Below are 13,734 nucleotides of genomic sequence, written 5' to 3' on the forward strand. Positions count from 1 at the left end.
GCAATACGTGCAAGAGTAATTATAATAAACGTTGTACAATTTACACTAAATATTTTCGATTAAAAAAAAAAACAAAAAAACTAGCCGTTCTGATTTATCTTTAAATAATTTGGATAACTTATTGGCTTGTTATTTTAATCATAATATACATGCTGAATTATTTTTATTAAACATTATAGCTTTCCCATTTCAATCATATATTTATTTTCAACAAGGTATATTTTAACAGCCTGCCAGCAGAGCAAAGACTTGTAAAAATTTATTAGTTTTTTTTTTTTTTTTTTAACTTCAAATGTCTCATCCATTCGCCCAAATAACTATTCAATTTTTCCAGAAGAAAATTTCGAAAAAAAATAACATAAAAGCATTTTTATTAATTACAAGATTTGAAAATTTTTATTTTATTTTTTCAGCTTCAAGCACACATATCTACTTGTCCAATGTTTTTTTTTTTTTTTTCTTCAACTATAATATGCTTATTATTAATGTTATTATTATTATTACTATATAATTTTGTTTTTTTTTTTTTTAATTAAAAAAAAGATTGCTCAATTGGCGTTTATTTGATTAAATTTTTTTTTTTTTTTTAACAAAAGGCATGTTTAACGTAATTCGGTCCGACAATACATAAATTTCGTAATTAATATTTTGTTTAAATTCATTCAGTCATCTGATGCATATAGCTATTTAATATTTTTTTATTTATAAATGTCAAGCATGGCTCTTGGCACCTTTGGAGAGTGCTCGACACGAGAGGCAGTCGATTGGCTAACCCAAATTAAATTTTGGCAATATCAATACCAAATATATCATTATTATTTTAATAAAATAAAAATATAAATTTTTTTTTTATTATTCATTTATAAAATTGAATTTAATAATTCAACAAATGTATATATTTTATTTATTAATTAAATTTTAATTTTAATTACCAAAAAAATAATAAGACTGAATTTTTTTTTTATGTTTTTTTTAAATTGAATTTATTTTAAACAACCCCATTTTATTTATATATATAAAAAAAAATTGTCTTACTAAACACATTGCATTGTTTGTCACAATCGTGGCAAAAAAAAAATGAAAAAAAAAACGCTATACATTTAGTCTTGTTGTTCGAAATTTCCAAACATACTTAACCATCATAATTTGCACCGTTTTATTATTTTTTTAAAAACTTCCGACATTTACTAATGAAAAAAATTATATTTATAATAAACATTATTGTATTTATTTTTTGTATATTTTAATATGTTTTTTTGCTTATTTATTTTTAGATTATTATTACACTCGAGAAAATGAAAAAAGAAAAAAAAAAATATATAGAAATAGATAACCTGCATCCGAATGAATAGTAAAATTTGCCGGCCTCTTTTTTTTTATGTTTTTTTGATGAGGCCCTGCCTCGATAGATGCGATTCCTCGATCCATATTATGTAAATTTTTTATTATCTTTTTTTAAGCATCAAAATAAAGGATATATCGGAAGTTAATTAGACAGGGACTAGCAATTATTCGGATCTGGTGGTGTTTCAAGGTATTCATCAGCACGTTTATGATCAGATAATGCACGCATTGTATATGAATCTTGTGGTAATTCACTTTTTCTTCGTAAAAGTGGTTTAACTTTGTTGACATTTGTTATTTTCTTAGCCTGTTTAAATAAAAATATTACATATTTATAATTTATTATTTATCAATAAATCAATGTTTGATAAATATAAAATAATATTAATACCTCATTTGCCTTGGCTTCAATTTTTTCCAGTGTCAAAGGAACAGTATCATTTTCACCATCATCATCTAATGGTGGACTGTCAAGTGTCATTGTTGAATTATTCAAATTATTTTGACTTCCATGTGGAACTATATTGTAATTTGGATGTTTCATTGCCAATGTTTCTACACGATTCCATGCTTCATCTCGATCTTTAACTAATCGTTTTTCTTTTTGTCGATCCTAAATTTTATTCAATTAATTAATTATTAAATAAATTGATAAATTTTTATAAATATTAATTACCTGTGTATATTGTTGGGTACATTCATCAAATACTTTTTGATTCATTTCCATTAAACGTTTTAATGCATTGTAAATTAATCCATGAATTGTTTTGTTCCAATGATTACGTGAATTTTTATACAATGCAGGATACATTATTGGCAAAATTGAAGAATAATTATCAGAAATTAAAGACATTATGTACTCATTATTCCAGTAATAAAGTGTTCTTTCAGCAACCTTTAAGAAAATATATAAATTATTGATTATTGATTTTGTTTTAACTTTGTTTGTGTTTTTTATTTTTATACCTGAAAATGTGGTGATGATACACATTTAGCTAGCTGTCTAAATAATGGATCCATTATTTTTTGAAATTCAGCTGGTTCAATGACATCAAGTATTTCTTCAAGTTCATTTAAAAACATAACTTCCTTGGGTGAATGAGTTTTTGGCCAAAATTTAAGTAAATTTTTAATAACTGGCTCAGTAAGACTTGGATCTTTTTCCAAAAATTGTACAACACAATAAGCAAGTTGTGGATGATAAACAGATAATGATTTTGCTTTATGTAATGGTAGTAGTACTTTTAATAAAAAAATTTTATGTTCTTCTTTTAATGGAAGAGCAAAACCATTGATAATACTGTTAAAATAAAAAAAAAACATTTTATTAATTTATTTTTTTATTAAATAATTATTTTATTAATTACCTTCCAAGTATTTCCAATAATTCTGAGATACCATTGTGATGTTCTGTTTCATAGATAAATCTATAAAATACATTATTTATTTGTTTTCTTATATAAGCACGAAGACCAAGAAATTTTCCATAAATTCTGTGTAATGTTGTCTTGAGAAAATCTCTTTCTCTTGGATCCTCAGAGTCAAATAGCTCCAGTAATTGTAAAACAAATTTATGATCAATATAACGTTTTGCAATTGATGGTTGAAAATCTGGTGATTCAAGAAGTCGAAGAAAAAATTCATAGACAAGCTGAAGATGTGGCCATGCTGCCTCCAATGTTGGCTCATCCTTAAAAATTAAATGAAACAAAAATCGTCATTATAAACAAGACAATTAAATTATTAATTTATAAAATAATTATTAAATAATTTAAACAACCTCTTCAGGATCAAATTCAGCACCATTTGGATTTGATGATGGTGGAAGAGTTCGAAATAAATTAACTGCAAACTAAAGAAATAACAAATTAGCTTTCATCTTTTTTTTTTTTAATGCAATTAATTATTTATATAATAATTTACCATATTAACAGCTTCTGGATAAATCAATTCAGTAATAACACCTTTATTTTTAGTAACATAATCAACCATTTCCATTAATGCACCACGTTTTACCTCTTTCCATTTTAAATCAGACAATGGATCAGCTTCAAAATCAAATAAAACACAGCATTGTCGAAGCTTTTGTATAAAAAGCTCTTCTCTTTCATTTGGCTGTTGAGCTTCTGCAAAAAAAAGGAGAAAAAAAGAGTCAATCAATAATAAATATCAAAGAAAACAAAGAAATTATTTAATGAAAAAAAATATATAAAATTGATTGTTAGTTTAATTGTTTTTGTTAGTTGAATTTTACCAAGAAGTAATGATTGAAGTGGTTGATATTGAAGAGCAGAAATAGGTTGACGTTGTTTATTATTCATATCATGAGGTAACACAGCAGCATATGCAAGACCCTGATGAAAACTTGGACTTTTAGGTAAACCACTACCCACTGAGGGATTCATACCACCACCAACATGAACCATCGTGTTGGAATATTACTTTTTTTTAAAATTCTCTGTCGGTCAATGACCTTTTTGTTATTCAATAATTCATTCAACCAAACAAACCCTAAGTTTTTTTTATTTTTGTATTTCAACTTTACCAATTTAACAATGAAAAAAAAATATATAAATATAAACAAGACAATTTTGTTTCTTTTGATTAACAAGTTTCGTCGTTTTTTTAATTATAATTTTTATTTTTAATATTTAATCAAGTTAAACCACAAATAATATCGCCAATATAACGCAACACTCAAGGTTGCCAACAAAACGTCAAAGTGCCATTTTCACTTGAATATCGATTGGACATTTGTCAATTATTTGTTGAGCGTGGAAAATGCCAAATGTTTATTTGCATTGATTATATTATTCAAAATAAAAATCAATGAATTTTCAAATAAAAAAATATATTTATTATAAATAATCGTTGTTTATTATTGAGCCACAATAACAATTGATATTGTTTTATTTAAATAAAGAGTAAAAATAACAAAAGTATTGGTCACTTTGAATATTGATATGATAATAATCTTGGTCAAGTAAATTTACGTTTTGTTATAAATTTTAAAAAGACATACACAATTATATATTATTATAAATATAGTAGTAAAAAATAAAAAATAATTAAAATTCAAGTAGTAATAACGATAGCAGACTTTTGGGGTAACTGTTTACTTGAAGAACCGAGGCCAGGGACCAGAAAATAAAACGAAATATACATCCGGCGTCTGCGCGACCCCATGTTCTTATAATCGATATTCTCTGACGTAGGTAGAAAATATATATTCATGTTGAAATAACACCAACATTAATCTACCAACTGGGAATTTGTTGATGGTATTATTTAAACGTTTATTTTTTTTATTTATTATCAAGTTACGTAAAAACATTGACAAAGGACAGGGATGAAAGCCCCAATCGAATTATCTATCACAATGAAATTTTGTTTCGTCGGTTTCGTCATTAATCAAATCGAAATAATTATCAATTCAATTAAAATTATTTCCATTGATATTATTGATAAATATAAATTTTATTTATGTTATTTAATTGAATGTCTATGAATGTTTTTTAATTGACAATGATTTTTTAATTGACACGTGGAGATAATAATTGTTTTTGTTTGGTTTTTCTTTTTCGAAAAAAAAAACTCACCGTTTAAACATGGCAATTTAGCCAGTTCACGATTCTTGGTAATGTTGAATCTTGAGCTGCTTTGACGTTTGTCTTTTTTGATAACAGGACCACCTGCTTGATACTTGATTTTGTTTATCAACGTTGGTGGTGGTGGTGTACTACCACCCGGTGATCCACCTGCGGCTTTGTTATTCTGCTGCTAAAAAAAGCCAATAAAAAATTTATAAAAATTATATCATCAATCTGTGTTAATTTTTATAAATTAAATTAACAATCCTTTTTTTTTGTTAAATTTTATGCGTAAATTTACACGTATAATCATTGATTTATCTTATCAATCACTAGCGTCACTTAAAAAGATTACAAATGATAAAAAAATTGAAAATTAAAATAAATCAAAAAAATATAAAGTCCAAATATAAATAATTAAAATTAATTATAAATATTTATATTTTTCTTCATTAATAATTATAAACACGTGCCTTTTTTTTGAAGACATTTCCAAATGCAAGATTAGTAAATGTTTGCATTTTCTTATTTTGCATAAACTTCACTTGATCAACAACACAGAAAAATAAATTTCTTTTTTAAAAAAATCAATAAACCTAAATTAAAAATAATTTATTGATTTTTTTTTTTTTTTAATCCAACAATGATTTATCATTTCAAATGAGCAGTATATTTTTTTAAATTTACCAATAAAACTATCAACTTCCATACAAAAATTTAAACTAAAAATAGAATAAAAATAAAAAACAAATTAAAAAAACAATAATATTGTTGAGTAAAAAGATATTAACACTCGCGTATAAAAATAAAAATAAAATAATAATATAATGTCAGTGTTAATCGTTAACAAATGAGTTAACAAGACCACCGCGTGATTGTTGTTGTTATTATTATTTTTGTGATTGTGATCAAGATCGTTGTACCCGGTAGAAATAATTGTTGCGTATTTGATGATGTTTAAACAACAACTGTCGTTGTATTAATTATTTATCATGATGATGTTGATGTGAATGATGAAGATGATGATGTTGTTGTTGATGTTGATGATGATGATGTCAATGTTGTTGTTGATATTGATGTTGATGATGATGATTATTATTGTCGTGGTCTTGATACAAGGTCGTCAAGTGGCACTGGTCAATTATAAAAATGACAATCACGCTCGTGACCGAGAATCGAATTACTTGCGACACGGTTTGGCGAGCAATCGGCCAGTGGCACGCTGTTGACGACGCGTTTGTCATTATATCCGTAATGAAAAAATTTTTTTTTACCGGAGACTATTCAACATCAGCCGACTTTCGTTGTCGTTGTATCGTTGGACAATATTATTCTCGATGAATACACATACAAACTTACATTTATTTTAAATACATATATATTTTTTTTTTATATTTATTAATATCACTTGAAAAACTATCTAATCGATTTAACCTGGATCAAAAATATATTTAATTTTTGCAGTGATTTTTATGTTCTCATTTATATAAATATTCCTTTTTCCTTTTTTTTTTGTATCAAGCTATTTACACGATGATATAATTATTGACAATTAATAAAATAAAATAATAAACAAATTAACTGTTTGATAATTTTTTTTTAAACAATGCTATTTTAAATTGTTGTAGTCAAATTGTCCCTGAGATGAAGAATTGCGTAGTATGTCAAAGATGATACTTGATAAAAAAAAAAAATTATACACGTAGATGATTTTTTTTTTTTTTTTTATTATATGCTGGAACAATCAGATTGAATGATTACATATCAAGTGTTATTCAAATTCATGAATTATTGTACGAGCTAATCACAGCAATTATTTGTTTTTTAATTTCATCGAAACTCTTTATATTCTTCATATTTTTTTTCTATTATTTACAACGTTTGCTAATCATTAATAATTAGTAGTTAAATGTAAAAAATTAAAAATTTAATATCATATTTTTGATGGATAAATCATTGTGTTTACAATTATCATTATTTGTTTTTATTTTTTTTTTTTATGATAAATACGAGTATGGTTCAATGTAAAAAAAAAAAATTGAAGAATCTGAGACGTGGGTGGGTTGGCATGCAATGGCATATATTATTGGCATGCTTTCTATCTGCAAAATACTCAAAATAGACTCGTCGCATTTTTTTTTTATTTTTTCAATTCAAACTGATCAAGTGGGGGATGATTTTCAGTCAAACACTCGTTCATATTTCTTGCTATTATTTTTTCAATCGAAATTTTTCTATTTAGTTTCGATTTGAGTTGGAATATATTATTTGTTTATTTATTATATCAGATTAATATTTATTTATAGATTTATTTATTAAGTTTATCATCAGGATTATCACTGTTTACTAAAAAAAAAAAATAATATTGTTATTAAAAATATAAATATGGTATTTTTTAACTGTAAAAATATTATTTTATTCTATTTGTTTTTATTGTTTACTCTTGGTCAATAAAATTCCATTTGAATTCGCGACTGTGCTGATATCTCACATGAATAATTTGAAACTTTTAATATAACTTTTGATTAATTAATTAATCTTTTTTTCAACTCGATTGATAACGTTGCTCGTATTGAATAAATTATTGGAGATTAAATTCAACTGATAATATTTGCAGTCATTTGTGAGCATCTACAATTATGACAAGCCATTACTTCAACAACTTTATTATGCAACTAACTGTGATAACAACAAAAACAACAACAACAATTATTTACAATATACATTCTCAATATTATTACCGCAAAACTTAAAACTGTATTAAATTTTAAATAATTAAATTCACCATAAATCAAATAAATCTAAAAATAAATAAACCTAAATATAATTGACAATTATTTATAATTATTAGGCATATTAATTAATTGTCAATTCGAAAAAAATAAATAAATAAACGAAAGAAACTGACAAGACCGACATTGGCTTGTCAAAACAAACCCTAACCTCAAAAATCACAGCGATAAAATAATGATATAAATAAACAATCCTCCTGTCAATATACTGCAAACAATTTTTTTATAAATAAATAAATTATTATCAGTATAATTATTTAAATAACAACTCCAATAATTGTACTGTACACAAATATAATTTTTAAAAACCGTACAACTTGTTGAAGCAATTGACAGTTTAAAAAATTCAACAAGCAAATTAACAATAATAGTAAATAATAATTCAACTAATAAACAAATTATTTAATTATTTAGTTTATTAATTAAATTAATTATCTCACCTCATCAGCAGTATCTGGATCCTTGCCATCCTTTGATTTTTCTTTGCTCTTAGCAGCATCCTAGAAATTATGAGCAATTAATTAATTTAATAATAAACCAAGTTATTCATTAACAATAAAATTAAATAATTAAATATCAATACACTCAATAAATAGCTAATTGAATATTTAAAAATTGAATGATTGTTGGAAAAAAAAAAAAACAAGTTGTAAAGAATTTAACAATACCATTATGTGGATGTGTCTATGTGAGTTTGTTGATTGAAGGTAAACTAATTATTATAAATAATAATAATATTTTTAAAAAAATAAATATAAAACTACTGGTTTATTATTGTTAATTATTTTGATATATTGACACCAACACTGGGACCCATTTTTAACACGGGTAAACGGGTAATCAAATATTACGTTGATTTTTTTTTCTTTTTTTTTTTTAAACGTGTATAGATAATATTGTGTGTGTATAAAGATGAGAGACCGCTAGGATTGTGTGTCGTTTCCCTCTTCCTCTCTCCGATTTCCTCTCTAGAGGCCCTCTTTTTTTGTATTTTTTTTTTCAATTTTTTATAACTTTTTTTTTCTCTTCCGCTTTAGAATCGCCGCCGTCGGTCGCCGCCGCCTCCGTCTCTTCCTCTTGTTACCCTCTCAGAGGGGGTTTAAGAGAGCACGAGAGAGTAAAAAAATTATTGTCAATATTGTCAAGAAAGAGAGAGAATTAATATTCAAAATATATATTAATTTTGTGTGTATTTATATTTGCAATCACAATGAGAGCAACTAAATAAAACACATTCTTAATTTTATCATATGCACCTTGTTATTTTTCTGGCTACTTAACATTATTTAATTTATATTGTTATTATTATTTCATTTTTGTAATAATTAATTTGTATATTAATATTGTTTTTTGGATTTATTCGGTTATTTTTTTTTTTTATTTATTGCTCATATTTTTTTTAATTTTAATCCTTTTTTTTATTTTGTTTTTACACAGACACTTTACGGACGGATATTTTTTTTTTTTTTTTAATTTTAATTGTTATTAATAATTGTTTATTGAAATTTTTTTTTAGAAATATATTTTGTAATAAAAACGAGTTGGCAGCCATACCAACACTTAACACACACACATGCACACACACACACAGTTTGCATTTGAGTTAAAAAAAAATTTAAAAAAAAATATATATTTTAGGTGGATTTTCAATTGTCGTTGGAGTTTTAATTGAACGATTTATTTATAACCGCGGGAAATTTGAATGAGAAATTTTTATATATTTTTGTAATTGTCTAATGAAAAATAAATAATTAAAATTTAATGAATAATTAGTTTTTTTTTAATAATTAAATTTAATTAATTGCAAAAATATATTTTAATTTTTTTGTTGTTGTTTTTTTTTTTATTAAATATTTATAAATTAAATAAATAATTTATTATTAAAAATTAAAATATTGTACCTATGTATTTTTTTATCTAATAAGAATTATAAATAATTAAACTAATAAATACTAAATAATTAAAATTTTGGCATTATTTTATTTTTTTGTTAAATTGTTTTTGTCTAATTATTTATATAAAAATTAATTTTAAAATTGAAAATATATATTTTATTCGGTTGTTTGTTGTGTTTTTTTTTTTTGAATATTATAAATAATTATTTATTAACAACAACAACTTGCTTTTTAATTAATAAATTATATAAAAAGAAAAAAAATATTTTTTATTTGGGCCGTTATGTTTTTTTATCTCTCTCGCTCTCTTTCAACTTTCAAGTGTCTCATATTTTTTTTCCGTGAAAAAAAAGAGGGCCCTTTGTTGCTTTTGTTTACATTTGTGTGATTTGGTGACTTAGTGTGATTCATTTAATTTTTTATGCCAGTTCAAGCAAGTCCACAGCCTAGGCAACACCAACCGCCGTCCGCCACCACAAACTGCGGTATTAAAAAAAAATTGGTTCTTTGTTTTTTATTTGTAATAAAAAGTTGTTAAAAAATTAACAAATTGTTAATCAATTCATCTTACTAATTAAAAGTAAATTAATTATTAATTTTATTTCAATTATTCTTATAAAATCAAACAATCAATTAAACTGTGTTCTTTTTTTTTTGATAAAAAATTTTCAGGATAAAATTAAATCTCATCAAAATGCCAACAGCCAGCCAATACGTGATTTGTCCACTTGATGAAAGTCATAGAATATTGAAGCACCGAATGCAACCACATCTTTTAAAATGTGAAAGACAACATGACATGTCCAAGAAGTCAAAGTGTCCATACAACATAACACACATCGTTGACACAATTGTCTTTCCTGTAAGTTTTTAATTTTATTTTTAAACAAATAGATTATTTTTTTTTTATTCATCTCCATCACAAGCCAATGTACCACTTGTTTTTTGTTGATTTTATTTATCAAGAACATTACTTGAATTGTTTTTACTTCAACAAACAAGTAGTTGGCTAATTATTTTCTTTTTAAATAATTCATTCATCAAGATGTATCGCTGTTTAATCATCTAACTAATGTTGCATTTATATTTTTATTATCAGCATCATCTTGAGACTTGTCCAGATGCAAAGAGTGTTCATGAATACGCTTACACTACTGATGAAAAACCATTGGCTGGTATACTTTCATTGGAAACCATCATGAAAGAACGAAAAAATATTGACTTTGGTGATGAAAATTGGGACACTGTAAGTACCACTTGAATTGAAATTTTTTTCATAAAATAATCATGTGTTGATTTATTTATTTTACAGAAAAGAGTTGGACCAGGTTACGATCCCAGTAAAACAATTGAGGATAAATCTGTATTTCGACATTTGGCTGTTGCATCAAAAAGTGAAAGAAAAGCTTTTCGTGAAGCTGAACGTAAACGTCATGCTAAATTAGAAGTTACAAATGTCGTTCCACCATCACGTCATCATTCAATGTTAAAATACAACAACAAATCTTCATCGTCTCTTGGTGGATCAGCTTTTCAAATAAATGAACCATTGAGACGTCCAATTTCCGAATCGAAAACAATGTCTTTGGAAAATTTATCAATGGGTGCAATCAGAAAACAAATGGTCTTGGCATCACAACAAAATTTACCAAGTACAACAAGTATTGCTGAAGAAGATCCACATCATGATAATCAATTAAAAAGCAATAATAACAGCACTATTAATATTATTGCTAAAAATTTACAAAGTATTAAATTGAATGATCAAAAAGCTAATGAAAAAAAATTTGATAATGATTTTCCAAGACTTGGACGTGTTACACAACATTTTGAAAATGATGCAAAACAATTTCCTGCTATTGGACGTGGAACTTCATTTAAAAGTTTGACCAGAATACCTGGTGATACATCATCAGCACGTGGTGTTTCTTCAGCTTGGTCATCAGCAAAAGTTATTAATTATTAAACTTTATTAACAACAATTTAACTTTGATATTATTTTTTAAAATTTGATTCTTCTTTTTTTTCGTTTTTTTTTTTTCTAATTATTGATTTTGAAACTTGTAAGTGTGTTTTTTCTTTTGTTTTTTTTTTTTCAATTATTGATCCATTTTTCTTTAATTTTCTTTTCGTTTTTTAATCAAGAAAACAATGGGGTTTTTTATTATTTTATAATAATTAAATTTAACGATAAAGCCATTATGCATGAGACAAAAAAAAATTTTTTTTAAATGTCTAATCAACACTAATGTTTAAATAAATAAAAAAAGCATGAAAAATAAATTTGTGTTATTTTTTTTTTTTCTATACGAAGCTGATGATAACTTGAATTATTTTATTTGTTTTTATATATTGATAAATTAATTATTATTTAATATTTCAAGTAGGAAAAATATCAACGTTTGAGGAAATAAATAGAAACAATATTTAACATGTGTCACTTGAGCTCCAACTGATCCAGTGTGTCATTGTCATTTAACTAACAAGTAGACAAGAGAAAAAGTTTGTCAATTATTTTCAGCCACACCCTGTTGGTATATTAATATTATTTAAAAAATTATTTATACTTCCACGCAGTGATAAGCTAAAAAATTATTTAAATTGTTAATTTGTGGTAAAAAATATGTCAGAATTTGGTGAAAAATATAATATCGTTACGAAATTTCGAACAACAAGTAAAATAGAAAATGATGCATTCGAGTGGTCGATTGAACATTTTACAGTGCATTTTAAACATGGCTTTGTTTTTATGTCACCTGAACTTATATCTGGCAACAAATCAGTAGGCATCTGGGGCTTGACAGTTGAATCAGTTAAACCAGAGAGTCATGATGATCCAGAGCCAGCTTGTATTAAAATAACTGTTGACAGCATAAGAAAATTTGGAAAACAGAATTTTACAGTCTCCTTGATCAATCAAGATAAAGATAAAAAATATACATATTCTAATGAGTATATCAATAAAATATCTGTCGGTGGTATCATTGATGAATCCATGAAACTTTTGCCAAATGATACTTTGACAATTTTATTTGAAGTCTGTACACTTATTGAGCCTGTTTTAATATCTGAAAATGGAACAGAAGAAATACCGTGGAGAATGCTGAATAACATTTCGGAGACTTCTCTCTGAGAGATAGAAAATATTATCAGTGAATTTTCAATACTTAAAACTTGAATTAAAAATAAAAATTTTGCGTAATAAATAATTGAAATTTAATTTTATATTTGAAGGCATATTGTATATGAATTAAAATTCAAAATGAGCAAATGTGTATATGATTTGTTTTCGTTTCGTTTTTTTTTTTTTTTTTTTTTTTGCACTATTATTCTGTAATAATATTATTATTTAAATAAAATAATTATTAAATTATTTTGTTCGGTAAAACTGTATACTCGGTTCTTTGTTTTATTGGATTATGTATAATTTTTTTTTCGTCACCGTTTCCTTCACTCAGTCAAGTCATCATAACATTTATCATTTTTTTTTTTTTTTTTGATATAAAATTATCCTGGACTTGGTGATGAATCATTTTCAATAAATATCCATATTTTCGTTGCCTCTTTTCCGTCTTTTTTTTTAAATTGATTAACAGAGAAAATATTCATGTTTTCTTCGTCTTTTTTTTTGCCAATAAAAATATAATTTTCATATAAAAAAATATTCCTTTAAAATTTTTATTAATTAAAATAAATAAGATAAATATTTTTTATAAATTGCTGTTATAAACATAACGTGGCGAACACGTTGGTAACATATGATAACTTTTGTTCTAAATAAATTTGGACTTTAAATTGTAATTTAAAAACTATTGACACAATTTTACCTGAAATACTGAAAAAAATCACGCGATGCTATTATAAAATACAAATTGTTGGACTTTCATCTGAACGTATGATTTTTTAACTACCAAATTTTAGTTTCTCACAGTTTCTTAAAGCATCTAGTCAATGATGGATTTAAAAATATTCTTGGTATTTTTTTTACTGATGAATCTTTTTTACCAGGTACGTAAATAATATTTTCAAATATCAAAAATATATAATATTATTTAACAAAACTATGCTATCAATCAGCAGGTTCATGGTGACACACTTGAATATTTATATGAA

General features: G+C 24.9%; 2 protein-coding genes across 6 annotated transcripts; one reads left to right on the plus strand and one right to left on the minus strand.

Moving 5' to 3' along the window:
* Window positions 1-243: 243 nt before the first annotated feature.
* LOC122855884 (serine/threonine-protein phosphatase 2A 56 kDa regulatory subunit gamma isoform-like) lies at window positions 244-9,307 on the minus strand. Of its 4 annotated transcripts, none has more exons than XM_044157558.1 (10): window positions 8,395-9,307; window positions 8,167-8,226; window positions 4,944-5,121; window positions 3,268-3,470; window positions 3,125-3,196; window positions 2,712-3,034; window positions 2,311-2,644; window positions 2,021-2,239; window positions 1,736-1,957; window positions 244-1,651 (listed from the first exon to the last, which is right to left on the minus strand). In XM_044157558.1, the coding sequence occupies exons 1-10, from the start codon at window positions 8,395-8,397 to the stop codon at window positions 1,502-1,504; spliced, it is 1,764 nt and encodes a 587-aa protein (XP_044013493.1). In that variant the 5' UTR covers window positions 8,398-9,307; the 3' UTR covers window positions 244-1,501. The 4 variants fall into 4 exon arrangements, with proteins under 4 accessions (XP_044013493.1, XP_044013491.1, XP_044013492.1 ...); XM_044157556.1 differs by having other exon boundaries at window positions 4,944-5,124; XM_044157557.1 differs by lacking the exons at window positions 8,167-8,226; window positions 8,395-9,307 and adding an exon at window positions 5,408-5,511 and having other exon boundaries at window positions 4,944-5,124.
* A 700-nt stretch (window positions 9,308-10,007) lies between these two features.
* Window positions 10,008-11,592, plus strand: LOC122855885. 2 transcript variants are annotated; one of them, XM_044157561.1, is made up of 4 exons: window positions 10,008-10,106; window positions 10,294-10,483; window positions 10,721-10,867; window positions 10,934-11,592. In XM_044157561.1, the coding sequence occupies exons 2-4, from the start codon at window positions 10,316-10,318 to the stop codon at window positions 11,585-11,587; spliced, it is 969 nt and encodes a 322-aa protein (XP_044013496.1). In that variant the 5' UTR covers window positions 10,008-10,106; window positions 10,294-10,315; the 3' UTR covers window positions 11,588-11,592. The 2 variants fall into 2 exon arrangements, with proteins under 2 accessions (XP_044013496.1, XP_044013495.1); XM_044157560.1 differs by having other exon boundaries at window positions 10,067-10,201.
* The last annotated feature ends 2,142 nt before the right edge of the window (window positions 11,593-13,734 follow it).

Source organism: Aphidius gifuensis, linkage group LG4 (assembly GCF_014905175.1).
Source record: "Aphidius gifuensis isolate YNYX2018 linkage group LG4, ASM1490517v1, whole genome shotgun sequence".
NCBI classification, from domain to species: Eukaryota; Metazoa; Arthropoda; class Insecta; order Hymenoptera; family Braconidae; genus Aphidius; species Aphidius gifuensis.

Coding starts and splice junctions, on each gene's coding strand:
- LOC122855884 (XM_044157556.1), bottom strand. Junction 3,035..3,124: donor CTGAATTTGATCCTGAAGAG/GTTGTTTAAATT, acceptor TTAATTTTTAAG/GATGAGCCAACATTGGAGGC. Junction 2,645..2,711: donor TTATTGGAAATACTTGGAAG/GTAATTAATAAA, acceptor TTATTTTAACAG/TATTATCAATGGTTTTGCTC.
- LOC122855885 (XM_044157561.1), top strand. CDS start 10,316: ATGCCAACAGCCAGCCAATACGTGATTTGTCCACTTGATGAAAGTCAT. Junction 10,484..10,720: donor TTGACACAATTGTCTTTCCT/GTAAGTTTTTAA, acceptor TTTTATTATCAG/CATCATCTTGAGACTTGTCC. Junction 10,868..10,933: donor GTGATGAAAATTGGGACACT/GTAAGTACCACT, acceptor TTTATTTTACAG/AAAAGAGTTGGACCAGGTTA.